Source organism: Cricetulus griseus, chromosome 8 (genome assembly GCF_003668045.3).
Source record: "Cricetulus griseus strain 17A/GY chromosome 8, alternate assembly CriGri-PICRH-1.0, whole genome shotgun sequence".
In the NCBI taxonomy this organism is placed as follows: domain Eukaryota; kingdom Metazoa; phylum Chordata; class Mammalia; order Rodentia; family Cricetidae; genus Cricetulus; species Cricetulus griseus.
This window is the reverse complement of record NC_048601.1, coordinates 71,921,124-71,937,620: the sequence shown is the minus strand read 5'-3', so window position 1 is coordinate 71,937,620 and position 16,497 is coordinate 71,921,124. Positions and strand designations below refer to the sequence as shown.

The 16,497-nt window shown below is 36.0% G+C and overlaps 2 protein-coding genes across 2 annotated transcripts in view; one reads left to right on the top strand and one right to left on the bottom strand.

The window, feature by feature from the left end:
• The window catches only part of Lrrtm4 (leucine rich repeat transmembrane neuronal 4), a 792,102-nt gene that overhangs the window by 227,149 nt on the left and 548,456 nt on the right, over positions 1–16,497 (bottom strand). The gene's annotated exons all lie outside the window — the stretch shown is intronic.
• On the top strand, positions 10,198–10,629 carry LOC100767351 (cytochrome c oxidase subunit 7A2, mitochondrial). Its single transcript, XM_027429451.2, has one exon. The coding sequence runs from the start codon at positions 10,236–10,238 to the stop codon at positions 10,485–10,487; it is 252 nt and encodes an 83-aa protein (XP_027285252.1). The 5' UTR covers positions 10,198–10,235; the 3' UTR covers positions 10,488–10,629.

Genomic DNA, 16,497 nt, shown 5'->3' with positions numbered 1-16,497 from the left:
ATTATTAAGAAGAGATGGAATAGGGTATTTCATATTCATCAAAGGCAAAATCCATCAAGATGATGGTCTCAATTCAGAACATATATGCCCCTAATGTAATGTAACCCACTTTTGAAAAACAAATATTGCTAAAACATAAATTGCACATTCAACACTGCACAAGAATATTGGGAGACTTCAACATCCCACTTTTACCAATGGGTTTGTCCATACAGAAACTAAAGGGAAATAACAGAACTAACAGATGTTGTGACTCAAATGGACCTAACAGAGGTACAGAGAACATTTCACTCAATCACCAAACAATATACACATTCTTCCCAGCACTGAATGAAACAATATCCAAAACTGACTATATACTCAACCTTCAAAGCTGAGTCTCCATGGGTTAAAAATGAAATTACCCCATGGATGTTATCAGACTGCCATGAATTACATCTGGATTTTAACAACAACAACAACAACAAAAAAAAAGTTTATAAACTCATGGATACTGAACAACTTTCTACTGAATTAACACAAGGTCAAGGAAGAAATTAAGAAGTTAAAGACTTCCTAGAAATCAATGAACATGAATGCACAACATGGCCAAACTTATGAGACACAATGGAAGAGGAAAGTTCATAGCATTAAGTGCCTTCATGAAAAATTTAGAGAGATCTCATTCTAGTGACTTAGCAGCACACCTCAAAGCTCTAGAACAAAAAGAAGCAGACACAAATAGGAGAGATGGAGGCTGAAATTAATAAAATGGAAACAAAAAGAACAATACAAAGAATCAGTGAAACAAAGACTTAGTACTTTGAGAAAAATCAACAAAATAAATAAATACTTATCCAAACTAACCAAAATACAGACAGAGTATATTCAAGTGCAACAAAATTAGAAATGAAAAGGAAGGAATAACAAGTCACCAAAGAAATCCAGAGAATCTTTAGGTCATACTTCAAAAACATGTACTGCCCAAAATGGGAAAATCTAAAGGAAATGGAAAAATTCCTTGATAAATATCACTTCCATAAGTTAAATCAAGATCTGATAAACAATGTAAATAGACCAATAAACCACAAGGAAATAGAAGCAGTCATTAAATATCTCCCAACCAAAATATCCCAGGGCCAGATAAATTTAGTGAATTCTAGCAGACTTTCAAAGAAGAGCTAATACCAAGGCTCTTCAAATTATTTGACAAAACAGGAACAGAAGAAACATTGCCAAATTCTTTCTATGAGGCCATAGTCACCCTGATACCTAAATAACACAAATACTCAACACAAAGGAAGGATTACAGACCAATTTCACTTTTGAACAAATTCAAACCTACTCAATAAAATACTAGCAAACCAAATCCAAGAACACAATGAAATGACTATCCACCATGACCAAGTAGGCTTAATTCCAGAGATTCGGGATTGGTTAAACTTTTGGCAGTCTGTCATTGTAATCCACCATATAACCAAACTGAAAGAAAAAAGTGTGATTATTTCCTTACATGCTGAAAAACCTCTTTTGACAAAATCCCACATCCCTTCATGATAAAATTGTTGAAGACATCAAGGATACAAGGGGCACACCATAATAAAAGCAATATACAGGAAGCTGATCGCCAACATCAAATTAAATGGATAGAAACTCAAAGCAATTCCACTGACATCATGAACAAGACAAGGTTGTTTACTCTTTTAATACCTATTCAATATAGTTCTTGAAATTATAGCTGGAGCAAAAAGAAAACTTAAGGAGGTCTTACCACCACCTCCTTTAAAATGTCATGTGCTGGTCTAGACACAGATGAAATTAAAACTGCCCATGGCCCCAACTTTAGGGCATTTGGAAACCTTCATGATGTATATTTTTCTCTTGTATAATCTCATGTTCTGTAAAAAATGTTTATCAAATTAATCATTGAGTAAATTGGAAGCAAAGGTTGGTTAGACTTAATTCTGTTTCCTTTTCTCGGATTCTCTTTAAAAGATAGGATTAAGAGTATGCATCAATTTCTCTTTTTTCCATCCTTGGTCAAAGGATTGAACTGGTTTTGGCAGATTAAAGTGGTTCTGCTTTCTATGATGCTCATGCAGTAAAATCACATTTTGACCACTTGAATAGTGTCTGTCAACTACAGTGATACTAATTGTTATACCTTATTGGAGTTGCAGGAACACTCTCACAGAGGAAGGGCTGGAAAATTAGTAATGTTTAATCTAAATGATCTAAATTGGTTTACTGTGATCTCTAAATGTCTTGTGACTGGACATTATAATATACAATGTTATATATAGTATAAGAAATGTTCTGTAATTTTATGTACATGGTTACTTTTCATGAATGTGTATCTGTGCACTATGTGTATGCTTTGTGCCTTAATTAGCCAGAAAAATGTGTCATTTTCCCCCAAACTATAATTATAGACATCTGTGAGCCACTGTATATGTGTTATGGGGATTAAACCCGGGTTTATGGAGGAACAGACAGGGGCTTAGCCACTGAGCCATCTTTCCTGTACTTTGTTCATGATCTTGTTAGGGGTATTTTCAACTGCCTACCCTTGAATATAGAAACTATGCATTACCTTTAACATTCATTCTGGACAGACATGCCGTTTAGTTTTCCCAGTGTCTATACTTTTCTTTTGGAAAGAACTTTTCTTCCATATTTGGAGCATGTTGTCCTAGAGAACTGCTTCTACATAAGCCCAGGACTCACCCAGACCACATCAGTTCTGATGAGCTGTAATACATACTTTGGAAAGTAATGCTCATTTCTAGTCTATCAGGGCTAATACAACTCAATAACCCATTTATGCAATTTTCCATCTTTTCAGAAGATGGATGAGTGAGCTTGATTTACAAAGAATGACAAAATGAAAAGTAGATGTCTGAACAGAATGGAATGACCAAGGAAGCCAAGGAACACCTTCAATTATGAGCACCTGTCAATCCATCCTCTCTACTCTGATCTACTTCTCAAAGTGGAAATTAGTAGTCATGGAATAATTATAATGGGAGGAACTTTTTTACCTTTTATTAAATAAGGGATCAATGAAATGAATTCCCAGGAAAATAAATGTGACCAGTTTTGCTTGATTTTTTTTTCACATTTTGAAGACACAGGAAAATCTCTGCTTCATCTTTAAGGTGTCATGTGAGGAACAGGACATTTAAAATAATTTTCTGTTCCTTGGAGAAAACTTTTATAATCTCTTCAGAAAAGTGCAATCCCTAGTGCTTAATCATGTCATTAATAATGCATGACTATGATATACGGAAAACAGTACATAATACATATCCACTCAAAATACATGAGTTTGGGTTCTCTTAGCATGCATAGAATGTATAAGGAAAACACATTTTAAATATATTTCTGGTTTCTTCATCTTGAAATTGAAAAACAAAAGTGGTAAACGTGTTTTGAAAATCTATCATTAATATGGAGAACATTAAAATGTTTTAAAATAATGACTACTACACCATCATCATTATTATAACATATGGTGTATTTTACAGTTTTAACTACACTCTCATTATAACTATAAACTTTCTGTAAATAAAAGAGCAAGGAATTCCCTTGTGATACACAGATATAAAATGGAGTGAAGAAAAGTGAGATAAGATCCAGTTATATTTACCTAGATTAGTCTCTAATAAGAGCAGGCCTACATATGAGCACAGAGGATATATATTTTCAGTAAATTCTATAAGGATATGAGAAGAGTTGTATGCATTAAAGATAAAACATACATTGACTGTTTTGATGTAAATATTGAGAATTTACACCAGAATGCTGAGATATGAATTTAATTTTCAACATATGCTTTTGAGAATTGGTTGTCATGCATGATCTTCATGACAGACTCAGGCAGAAAGAACCTCATTTAAAGAATTGCCTCCATTGCATTGGCTAATGGCCATGTCTGTGGGAATTTTCTTGGTTATTAAGTTATGTGGGAGGGCTTATCCCACTATGACACCCTAAGGCAGGTTAACTTGTGCAGTATAAGAAAGGTAGCTAGAGAAAGTCATGAGGACCAAACTAGTAATCAGTCTTCCCCCAACACTCTATACTTTAGTCCTACCCCCAGATTCCTGACCTGCTTAAGTTCCTGCCTTGGCTTCCCTTCATGAAAAATTGTAACGTATGTATGTAATAAGCTCTGCCATCCCATGTTGCTTTTGGTCATGGTGTTTACTATAGCAATGGAATGTTATCTAGAATAAAAACAAACATAACAACAAAGTATAATGTACTACAGAATTTTTTTGAAAGTTACATACTTTAATTTTATCAGTTTTAAATTTTAAAGCCATATAATAACTTTTTAAAAATCTAACAAAATCTATAGGCATGCAGAAAAAGCTATCCGTGGTGATAATTATCTTGGTGTATATTTTTACATAATTTTATTTTCTCTATTTTATAAATTGTTATGCTTTTCCTATTTCTTGATATTACAAGGTGATAAGTCATAAGACATTTTGGACAGTAGCTAGCTATTTACAAATGTCACATGACAAAGGGAGAATGAGAAACAAACAAATGTTTAGGAGCAAATAAAAATTCTACCAAAAATCCCCCTTTCTGATTACTACTTGTTCATTTATAAAAATTAACATGCAGATTTCCACCGAGATCATGTTTCTTTCAATCTCTATTGTCCAATATCAGAACCTAGTTTAGAAATTGTTTTCCGATTTTAGTGCCTCTCAGAATTACCTTATAGATTTATTAAAACAGAATGCTGTGCCTACCATGATTACGGCCAAGGAACTTGGTTTTTATCCCACCAGACTCTCCCCCAAAAAAGCACACACAAACTACTGAATGGCATTTCTAATGTATTAGATCAAGGGAGGAAGGACTCGCCTTTATTGTAATCAGTTTCACATGTCCTTTTAACATTTATGTTAATGTTCATTGTGTTACATTTTCAGTTTCTAGTTTGTATTTTTTCTTTTTTTTTGTACTTAAACTTTTTCACCACAAATATTTTCATGTAGATAGCATTATAAAGAATTGAAATGCTGGAGAACAAGAAGAAAAAGAATGAGAAGAAGAAGAAACATGCAACCGATTTAAGGGACTAGTGAAAGCTAGTTGTATGTCAACTTGATAGAAACTATAGTCACTGGAAAGAAGAAACCTCAATTAAGAAAATGACGAAATAAGATTAGGATATAGGTAATCCTTTAGAGTACTTTTTGAATTATTGATTGTTGTGGGAAAGCCCAGTGCATTGCAAGGGGTGTCATCCCTGGGCTGGTAGTCCTGAATTCTATAAGAAAGCAGGCAGAACCATGAGATAGTGAAGCATTCTTTAATCCCACCACTCATGAAGCAGAAGCAGGCAGATCTCTGCAAATTTGAGGATGTTCTGGTCTACATAGGAAGTTCCAAGACAGCCAGAGATACAGAGAGAAATCCGGTCCCCAAAAATTAAATAATTAAAACAAAGAAAGCAGGCAGAGCAAGCCATGGAGAGCAAGCCAGCTATCAGCACTGCTCCATGTCCTCTGTATCAGCTCCTGCCTCCAGGTTCCTGACCTGTTTGAGTTCCTGTCCTGACTTCCTTCAATGATGGATTATGATGTGGAAGTAAGTAAACAAAATAATCCCTTTTCTACCTAACTTGCTTTTTGGCTATGTTGTTTCATCACAGCAATAGTGAACCTAACCAAGACAGAACTCACAGCATATATCTACTCACCATGCTTTTCTTCCTCATAATGATTGTTTAAATAGTACTTGCTGTTGCTAATCAAGTTGTGAGAAAGGCCATCCTATGGCTAGACCCCAAGTTCAGACAAAATGAGTTGGTTTCACATCCTCACCAGGGATTGGGAGACAGCTTAACAGGAATAAGTGGCTGCCATTCTCCCAAAGTGATTCTTAACCCCTTCTTATCATTTTCCCAGTGAATACCTGCAAGCAGAAGTGAACTGCTTTCAGAAATACCATCGCCTCTGGCCACATTTCTGCCATGCTTTATTATATTCTTCATGTGATTTTGGTCATTTTATTAAACACAATTGCATTTCAGTTTTTGTATGTTGAAGTAAAATATGAGTATCTCTACTCCATTAATGTCAAAACATGGTTTTGAGGCAAGTAACTGGTTGGGGAGGACAATATGGAATGGATAATGATTTGTCAGTTCTTTTGGAATCCCTTACAAATGTCCTGGGTTATATGTGATTTGACAAGTGGCTAAATAGAAGTCAATCCAGTGTTGTGTGTCTGTTCTGCACATTGCTTATTTTGCAACTAATAAAATAAGTTTTAATTAAAAATAAGTAGTTAGAAACAAGTTAATAATCCATAATGTCATCTTAAGAACAGCTGAATTCTGAATTATTTTCACCCCGATGACATAAGTTTATTGAACACTGAATCTTGGTATGTGTGACTTTCTTCTTTACCTCTAGCTTTGTTTAAGGATTAATGAGATGGTCCTTTTCTCCATTTACCTTCATTCTCTTTCTAATAAATATAATCTTTTATTTAAAAACTGGTTTGTGTGAAACAAAAGACCATCTACTATAGGCAAAAGCTGCAACTTTTGGGCTTTATTTTTACAAATTATATTTTCAATGTGTTTTCGTTTACTTTCCCATCATATAAGAAATGTATCATTTCAGAACCCTTCAAGAAAAGCCTGCTACATTTGGGTCAAAATACATTTAAATTAACAATAGGATGAGAGCAAATAAAATCAAACAACATCTTACACATACCTAGTAACTGTGGCGAGCCTCCTGTTATTGTCAGGACGAAATGTGCGTGATGATTTCCTTATTTATTAGAATGGTTAGTTAAGAAAATGATGATCAATCAACATAAAGTAATAACATTCCCTAAGGTAATCAGTAATTATAAGATAAATGTTAACTTATCAGGCACTTATTCTTAGTGTTCTGATATCATTTACCAGACTCTCTTTTGAATAATATCACAATGTCTTCCCCTTTCCTATACCTCTACATCCTTCTGTACTCCAGGTGCTAATAAATTCTTCTGTGCACCCATGTCAAATCTCATTCCTTTTTATGGTATGAAATGAACTCAAGATACGGAATGAGGTATGGTGTGTTTGTGTGTAGATGCATCAGAGCTGGTCATGTGTGTGTGCACATTTCCTTATTTCCTAGAGAAACTTCCTTGCACTATCAACTTTACCACATTTGTGTTCTTTTTCTTAATCTCCTGTTGTCATTAATAATTTCAAAATGAAAAAATGATTTCATATCTATTGGCAAACCTCAGTCATGTGAGAAAGTGTTCATTAATATATAGGGGAGTTGGAGAGATGAATCTGTGGCTAAAAGAACTTGCTTCTCCTGCAGAGGGCTGGAGTTCTGTTCCCTGCATCCACTTTAGAAGGCTTACAACTAGCTCCAAGGGACCAAACATCCTCTTCTGGCCTCAAAGGGCACACACTAATCTAGGTCCAGTGATATGGTTAAATGGCTAAAGGTTCTTGTCACCAAAACTGATGAACTGAGTTTGATTCCCCAGGACCAATATGACAGAAGGAAAGAACCAATTCTTATAAATTGTACTCTCACCTCCAAAAGTGTGTAATGGTAGGTGTGTGATCACACATAAATAATTAATAGTAAATAAGATAAAATAAAAATTTTAATTATAAATAAATAAACATTAGTTATTTTGATTTTCTTTTTCTTCTCCAATTTTGTATTTTCAGATTTGAAATCTTTCTAAGTTTTTCTCCTAGGAATAATATGTGTGCTCCTTTTATTTTTAATCAATTTAACTGCAAGTACCCCTAAATTTGCCCACCTAGTGGAAATAGCAAGTCGTGCTTGCAGGATAACCAGCATGACGACATTTCATTGCAAGCTAACTCTGAGAGAATGCAAGTGTGGACTTGATCTCCCTGTGAGACTGAAATTAAAGGTTGCCACTGAGCATTAACCCACAGCAGTACCTCACATTTTAAAAAGCAAACTATTGGTTTCCCAAATACCTCCCCATACCCAAACCAGTCAGATAAAAATGGTCATAAACTATCACTGGATTCATGGGTCCTAATAGACAATCTCCCAGGGAAAGTTTGTTTTCTTTGGACCACGCATAATACACTGAAGAGGAATGTGTGACATTCTTTTCCTCTTTATATGATGATTTCTATTTGACTATTATTCAAAATTTCAGTTAGGAAGAAGTAGTTATAAAGCCTAGGGAATATTTTCTTTTTCCTGCTTTAAAAGCCCTATTAGAAGAAAACAAATAAAGATTAAGATGAAACGTGTGTGTGTGTGTGTGTGTGTGTGTGTGTGTGTGTGTGTGTGTGTGTGTGTATCCCAAATGTAGTGGAAACAGTGGGATGCTCTTTTATGATAACTGTGTCTAAGAAATAACTGAAAGGCTTGCTGAGCCAGAAACATAAATGGCTTTGATATCTCTGGAGTTGAAAACATTTATTTACCTTCACTTGGTATGAATGGGAGCTTCCATATGGTCAGACCTGTGGCTGATGTTTCTACAGGGAAGGTTAATATGTGATCTGGCTCTTTTAGCACAAATTATATTTGGATGGCAAGCATTAGCCTTCTCAGAGTTTTCTTTCCTTGATGAGCCTTCCCAAAGTCTTCTCTCCCTTGACCTACACATGGTTCCCTCCTTCACCGGCAGGTTCAGCATGAATGACTTGGAAGGCACATTTCTTTCCCCTCTACTGCACACAAGCAAAGCTTTGCTGAGAAATTTTCTCTGAAATCATTTAGTTGTTTGATATTTAGACCGGAGGAAAAGAAGACATATACTTGGCTTAAGTCAGAGGATTTCATTGTACAGTTTTGCTGCTGCTGATGAACGGTTATAGTTAGAGACATTTTTCCTTATAAATGTAGGTTTGTCAATGTACTGTTTCTACATTTATTGTTTGCAACTCAAATTCTCATTGCTCTCTAGCCTCTTGCTTAAAGCCTTAAAATCCTAAACAGGGAATTCAGTAGAAAGGCAGAGAACAAAGACACAACCTGGGAGTTACCATGCAGCTTTTAGTTATTCTTGTACCCGATTTGTCTTTATTCATTCAATCCATATCCACAGAAGCTCTAAGGTTACTCTTACAATAATAATTTAGGCTCTGACTTGCCTATGTGCTCCTGAAGGCCTGCTAAATATATCCTCATGTGAGCAGCTTCCATGAAAACTTATTTATTTTGGTATAAAGTAAAAGATAGTGTTGGGAAGCTGACATTATCAGATTTAGGTATGAGTGGGGACCTGGCTTGAAACACATTCACACACAGTGACATTCCTCACTGTGTATGAATTTTGATCTATGTTTTAGGTGACAGAACTGTAGATCCTTTTTTTCATATAGCAGGATACATGACATGTAGAGACAACCTGAAATTCTTATATCTCCAGACAATGAGAAATAAGACTAGATGAGAAAAGATCCCATTCCATTTCTTTCCCAATCATAAAGACATGGACAGATGGTCAGTAATAATGTCTGTCTTACTCTTCCAGTCCCAGGTGCTTCAGAAGTGGAGACTATCAAGGTTTTTGTGAAACCAAGTGGTTAAGCTCAACATAACAAAGGGCCCCAGCCACAAACTCAGCCATTTTGCTTTCATTGCTCAACCCAAGTTTGGGAAGCTGATTAGAAGCTACCTAATGGCCAAAGGTTGTAGGATATGCCAACCAAAGCCCAAATAAGTTCAAATCAAGGCAGAGGTCTCAGCTCCAGCTCAGACCCAGGTTCAGGTTTCAGCTTCCAGCTCAGGCTCCCAAAAATGCCTAGGTCCTGTGGATCCCCATAGAAAAGGTTTCAGACTACCAATGTGAAGACACATGGACTGGTGTGATACACCTATACTCTATTTGCAGATGTTCAGGACAATATGCTGTTTTTATAAATAAACTTGAGGCAGAATCTGTTAAAAAATGACTGGCCTGCTTCTTGTATTAAGTAATTTCTCAACTAAGTGACACTGAATTTAGTATTTTCAGACTATGTGTGAACACATATTGGTGTCCCTTAGGCACACTCCAGAGTGTTACCTGTGTGTATTCAGGTCATCGGATTCCATGTGCACATGTATAAGAAAACAAAAGTGAATATTACTACTTTTAATTTGACTTCACATTTACCTACAGATTAATAAAGCCAAAGAAAGGTCTTTTTAGCAAGAGCTAATTTTGGTTACAAATAGTGAGTATGGGTTCAGTAGTCGCGGTTGGTGGGCAGCAACTGAACCAAGATGTTGCGGAATCTGCTGGCCCTCCGTCAGGTTACCCAGAGGACCATCAGCACTACTTCACGACGGCATTTTGAAAACAAGGTTCCAGAGAAACAAAAGCTGTTTCAGGAGGATAATGGAATCCCAGTGCATCTGAAAGGCGGGGCATCTGATGCTCTCCTCTACAGACTCACAATGTCTCTGACACTTGGTGGAACAGTGTACGCCATCTATCAGTTAGCTATGGCTTCATTTCCCAAGAAGCAGAACTGACTTCATCATCCCAGCCTTCCCATGGTTCAGTTGCATTCAGCGCTCGACGGACCAGGAATCTGATGAGTAACTGAGCTCTTCTTAGGGGATCAATATTTATTGATGTGTACTAACTGCCACCAATAAAGCAGTCTTTACCATGCTTTGTCTCCCTTTTCACTTGAAAATAAATTACTGATAAATCAAAAAAAAAACAAACAAACAAAAACAATAGTGAGTATGTAAAGGCAATACCTATATTACAGGAGATCAATATGTTCCTCTATGAAACCAGGAGTCCAAGGGTTTGGGGATGTGGCTCAGTTGGTAGTGTGCTTGCATACCTTGCACAAGGCATCAGGTTTTGATCCCCAGCGTGACACAAACTGGAAATGGAGGGGACATTGCATATAACACCAGAACTCTGGAGATAGAAATGAAAATATCAGAGGGATATCGGAAGTTTCTGGTAAGTTCAAGGCTACGCTGGACCATTTGAGGCTCTGTCTTAAAGAAATAAAGAAGATAAGTGAAGGTTTGTGGGAGGGTGTTATAACCCATAGCAGAGTATATGGGAATAAAGAGGCTGTGTGCTGAACCTAGACTATAGGGAGCAAGTTCTGAAAGATTTAGAAGAAGAAAATAGAATAGGCCTGAAAGCACCATTGGTGGAAGAATAATAAAGTGTTCTATTGTGTCTTCATGAACGTGGAAATTTAAAGTGCAGGTTTTAGCAAAAGCATAAACAATAGATGAAAGATAGGAAAACTTACATGATAGGAAAGTTGGAAGAGATTTTAGCTCATACCAACATGAGCAGTTGTGAAAATTATAGATTATTGAAACAAAAATTAGATTTCTGATTACCCATTATTCTACTTCTTATGGTAACATTTGTCCTTTCTCTGCTACAAATTACTATGCTCTGCCCAAGTGTTGAACCTTGGATGGAGCCTTTGGCTGTTAGTGATAGATCCATGGAAGAGAGATTCTTCTGGATTTCAAATGGATGATTGTGCCTAATAGAGATTTTGTATGATAGAAAGTAAGGTTAAGCTCTCTTGAATAACTAAAGGTTCAGTCCTTAATCCAGGTCTTTCAGGTGACCATGGACAGTGCTATGGATGAAACAAACTAGAAGCCAGATCTTAGTATACATTAATAATATCATGCATGCTCTGTGTCTTAACTACTTTCATATTGCTGTGAATAGATACCATGGCCAAGCGAACTTCCTTAAGAGTTATCTGGGCTTACATTGTCAGAGGGTTAGAGCTCATGACTATCATGGCAGGAAGCATTGTGCTGGAGCAGTAGCTGACAGCTTCCATCATGATTCATAAATAAGAGGCATAGAAAGCTGACTGGTAATGTTGTGAACTTTTCATTTCTCAAATCCCATCTACATTGACACACCTCCTCCAACAAGGCTACACCTCTTTATCTTTCCCAAAGTGTTACAACAACTAGAAGCCAAGCATTCAAATAGATACGTCTATGGGGATCATTCATATTCAAACTACCACATAGTAATCCAGAAGTCAGAATTTAGGGTAGTCAGGAAGACCATCATGAATGCTCAAAGAGGAAGAAGGAATATGGAGACATCCTAAGGTAGGATAGCCATGAGTGAAGCTGTGTATGATGCTCAATTCTCCTTCCAAAGAACTTTTAGCAAGTGATTCCTTTGTTCATTCTACTTTGAACTAAGCCTGTTTTTTGAGGAGGTAAGCCTAGAGTCTTGTACAAATCAGACAAGTGCTTGACTATATGCCTACACCCTCAGGTCAGAGATCAGCATTTTACATTTGGAAGTGAAAAAAATGGCCCTGAATATTAGATGTTGCAACATGTTAAGTAAATGACCAAAAGAGTGGTATTGGGGATCAAGATTCAAGCTGAAGATCAGAAAAGCAACCCTAGTGCTTACCTCTACCTCAGCTCGGACCAAAGAGGTGAACCTCAAATTGCTCCTGATTTCACTGCTCTTCAGATTCACTCAGACTGTTATGATCTTTTCAATGTGGCTAGAGCTGAATTCTCAGACTGAATGCCTCTACTTTTATACCTCTCAAATTGTGGGGTTAAAGGTATGAATTATGATTCACTCTCTGTTAGCCCAGGATGGTCTTGGACTCAGGTATTCATATGCTTTTCTTTTTAATCCTGGCATTAAAGGTATGTATCACCACTGTGTGGCTTCTATACCTAGCTAGTGTAGCTGCCTTTGCTTTCTGCACCCTCAGGCAAGCTTCAATAAATCATGAACAATATATAACTATAAGATGTAGCTTGGATTTTTCAAGTACATGAAAAAAGTATTTATATTTATTTATGTGTGCATACAAGTATGATATACAGCATGCACATGGAGACCAGAGGAAAACTTCCAGGAGCTGGTTCTTTCTTTCTATCATGTAAGTCCCAGGGATTTAACTCAGGTTATCAGGCTTGGCAGCAAGCACATTTAACTATTGAACTACCTATGATTTTAAATGACAGTTCTAGGTGGCAAAGAAAACACAATGGTGCATTTCAACTAACTGATGCATATCTTATAGAAATATTTGAGAAAAGGTCAGCTCACAATGCAAAGTAACCCACTCATCTACAGTACACACATTGACATAAAATACACAAAACAGGTAAAATCTAACCTGTTCTATTTACAGGCTAAGAAAACCAGGATGCAGAGTTTAACTCTGGCCCAGGCTGGACACCCAGAGCAAGGCCTCTAAAGTGGGCAAAGTCAACATATGAAGCAGTTTTAGCTCAGGTCTTGGTGGAAGTACAGATAAAGGTCTCCTAAAGTTGTTCTAGTCAAACTTTGACTACCCTGAGCAGCTTCCTAGTGTTTCCAACTCATGCCAGAGATAGTGGGGGAATAGGTGACATCATTAACAGTTTAAGAGTAGTGAAGCTAAATTTAATTGCTATTTCTAATAATGCACTGGATTACATTAGTTTTTAAATTTGAAAAGATTCATGGAAATTAGAAAACCAGATGTCTTCACATATCCAGTTGATATATCAACCTAATATTTTAGCATTAATTTTGCTTTGCTTGTGGTAAAATTGCAGTATGATTTTAGTCAAGTTATTTGAACAAAGTTTAAGTACATGTTTTCCACTGTATATGTTTTAAATTTTTTTATGTTCAATGAAGAAACAGAATCTTGTTTATCGCATGGATATAATTATATCCTGTAATATATAGTCACTCACTATTATCTCTGACTGACCTTTTCTTAGGCACCACATATTGGTGTATCAACCTAATATTTTAGCATTAATTTTGCTTTGCTTGTGGTAAAATTGCAGTATGATTTTAGTCAAGTTATTTGAACAAAGTTTAAGTACATGTTTTCCACTGTATATGTTTTAAATTTTTTTATGTTCAATGAAGAAACAGAATCTTGTTTATCGCATGGATATAATTATATCCGTAATATATAGTCACTCACTATTATCTCTGACTGACCTTTTCTTAGGCACCACATATTGGTGTCTGGACAAAGTGAGAACTGAGAAGATGAAATAATGAAATTGACAGTAGGTACTCTGAATGGAAATTTCTGAGACAGTAGAGAAGTAATTAAATTCCTGACTATCCCTCATGCACAAATTTGAGCTTGAAATGGCAACCAAGAACAAAAGATAGAAATCTCTATTCACTTCAGTATCTACTCCAGCTGTTATACTGACCTAACAAAGCCAACTGGGCTTTGGAAATCCAAAATGGCTTTAGTTATAGCAATTTAATGATAGAAACACACACACACACACACACACACACACACACACACACTATATATATATATATATATATACACATATATATACTATACACACATACACACATAAATAGGGTGTGCATATGAATAATGTATATGAGAGCCATATGCATCATAGTACATAAATAATCCTGCTAATAGATGTTTTGCATATTTTTCATAATGATGTTGCTCAAGATTTTAACATGAATGTCTCATTAAAAACTATAAACAACTATTTCACAATAGTTATGAGATGGAAAAAGTTAAGTGTCTATCTACCACTTGAGGAATGAAAAATGAAATGATAGAACACATACACATTGGTGTTCTATCAAGCTTTAAAGAAAAATGAAAACATGAAATTCATAGGTAAATGGATAGAGTATAAAATATTATTCTGAGTAACTATCCAGAGAAGGGCAAACACTGCATACTCTTTCTTAATTTTGACCAAGATCTGAATTTTTAAATGTAAAGGCATAACCTGGAGTAACTACAAAAATCCAGTACAATATCAAATAAAAAAAAGACCATGGTGGGAACTCTAGAGAGGGGATACAGGTTACAAATTGAAAGTGAAAAAACAGTAGGGGGGCTTTAACTGGGAAGGGAAAATAAGACAATAAAAATGAAGAAAGGAATGCAAGAAATAACACTAATGGTGTTTGAGAAGGCAGTAGAGAAACATTAATTCATACACTTATTTAAAATATATTATATATATTGTATGTATCTATATCTTCTTTCTATTATCTATCTATCATCTATCATCTATCTATCTATCTATCTATCTATCTCTGTGTGTGGTTTAAATGAGGTAATGAAACATAGGATGATAATGCTTCCCCCACCACAAGAGCCATAGACTAACAAAATCTCCAGTACAAGGCAAAGAAAACCTTCTTTCACATTTTTGTCAGGTAGTCTAAGAGATCCCCAAACAGTATGAGTCATTCCTGTATCTCTTGTTTGCTTTGCATAACTTGAAGTTAAGACCTATTTCTGAAAATAGCAAAGGTTTCATATACAAAACTTGGTGGGGCTGAGATGGCAATGACCAGGAAGCCTTTTCTTGAGCACTGGATCCCACAGTACCAAATGATACTATGTAAGTTTAAAAGTGGTAGAAATCATTCAATGTCCCTTCCCATCTGTGAAGTCTATGAACCACAATTTTATCATGGTAAGATGTCCCCAATGGGGCAATATTCCCACTTTTATCTTGGTGTTAAACAACAGCTGCCTAGTTAGACATAAAGCTCTCTAAATATCATGGAATTCATGTCTGGTATTGTAAGCCTAGCCAACTACCCATGTCTGGAGAGGTCATATGCCCTATAGATGCACTTAAATTTGCCATTTACTAAGCCAGTATAATTTCTAATTATATTCTAAGAATACATCCTTATCTCCACAGATAATATAGCACTCACCCTTCATTAAAGAAACCTCTTTTTTTTTTTTTTTTTTTTGCAAGAGCTGGGAACCATTGCAGTGATGTGCATGTGATCCAAATTTATAGAATAAGTGGCACTGTTTGGTTGACTTAAGCACTGTAGGCTTCTTGCTGAAAGGGTATGGCCTTTAAGATTAAGCATTTTATACTTATTCTAATTTTCTTTTTCTGCATTGTGCTTGTAGTTCAAGGTATGAGTTCTTAGCTTCCTAGTCCAGCCAGCTTCTCTGACGTGATGAACTCTTATCTCTGTAGAACCATTAGCAAAAATAAATCACTCCTGTAAGTTGCCCTGTCCCTCATATTTTATCACAGCAACAGAGCAGTACCAGACATGGGGTGCCAAATCACATGTTATAGAACAGAAATGTGTGTTAATTCTTTCCTTCATAATCACACAGGACACTGGAAAGCAAATGTCCTAGAATCTGATTCCAAGCATCTCCTAATCCAGCTTAGAGGGATGAAGAGAATGGGAGTCTGTAACATATCTTGAATTTCCTTCTATTCATAATTACCAAGGATAGAGACAAAACTGAAATTTTCTCAGGGTGCCACCTCATTAGAATATCTTGCTGTCAGGCACCAGGCACATATTTCATTGCATACTTTTATTTTGCATGTGAGTGGGGGTAGCATGCATAAGTGTGCCCTACATGAATGCATGTAACAAGGCCATTGGGAAATTTCTGTTATCATTCCTAGAATCCACATTTCTTTTATTTAGGTTGAAAACAGAGTAAATCACTGGCCTGAAGCTCTACAATTCCACCTGCCTGTACTTCCACGTGCTGGGATT

Coding starts and splice junctions, on each gene's coding strand:
- LOC100767351 (XM_027429451.2), top strand. CDS start 10,236: ATGTTGCGGAATCTGCTGGCCCTCCGTCAGGTTACCCAGAGGACCATC.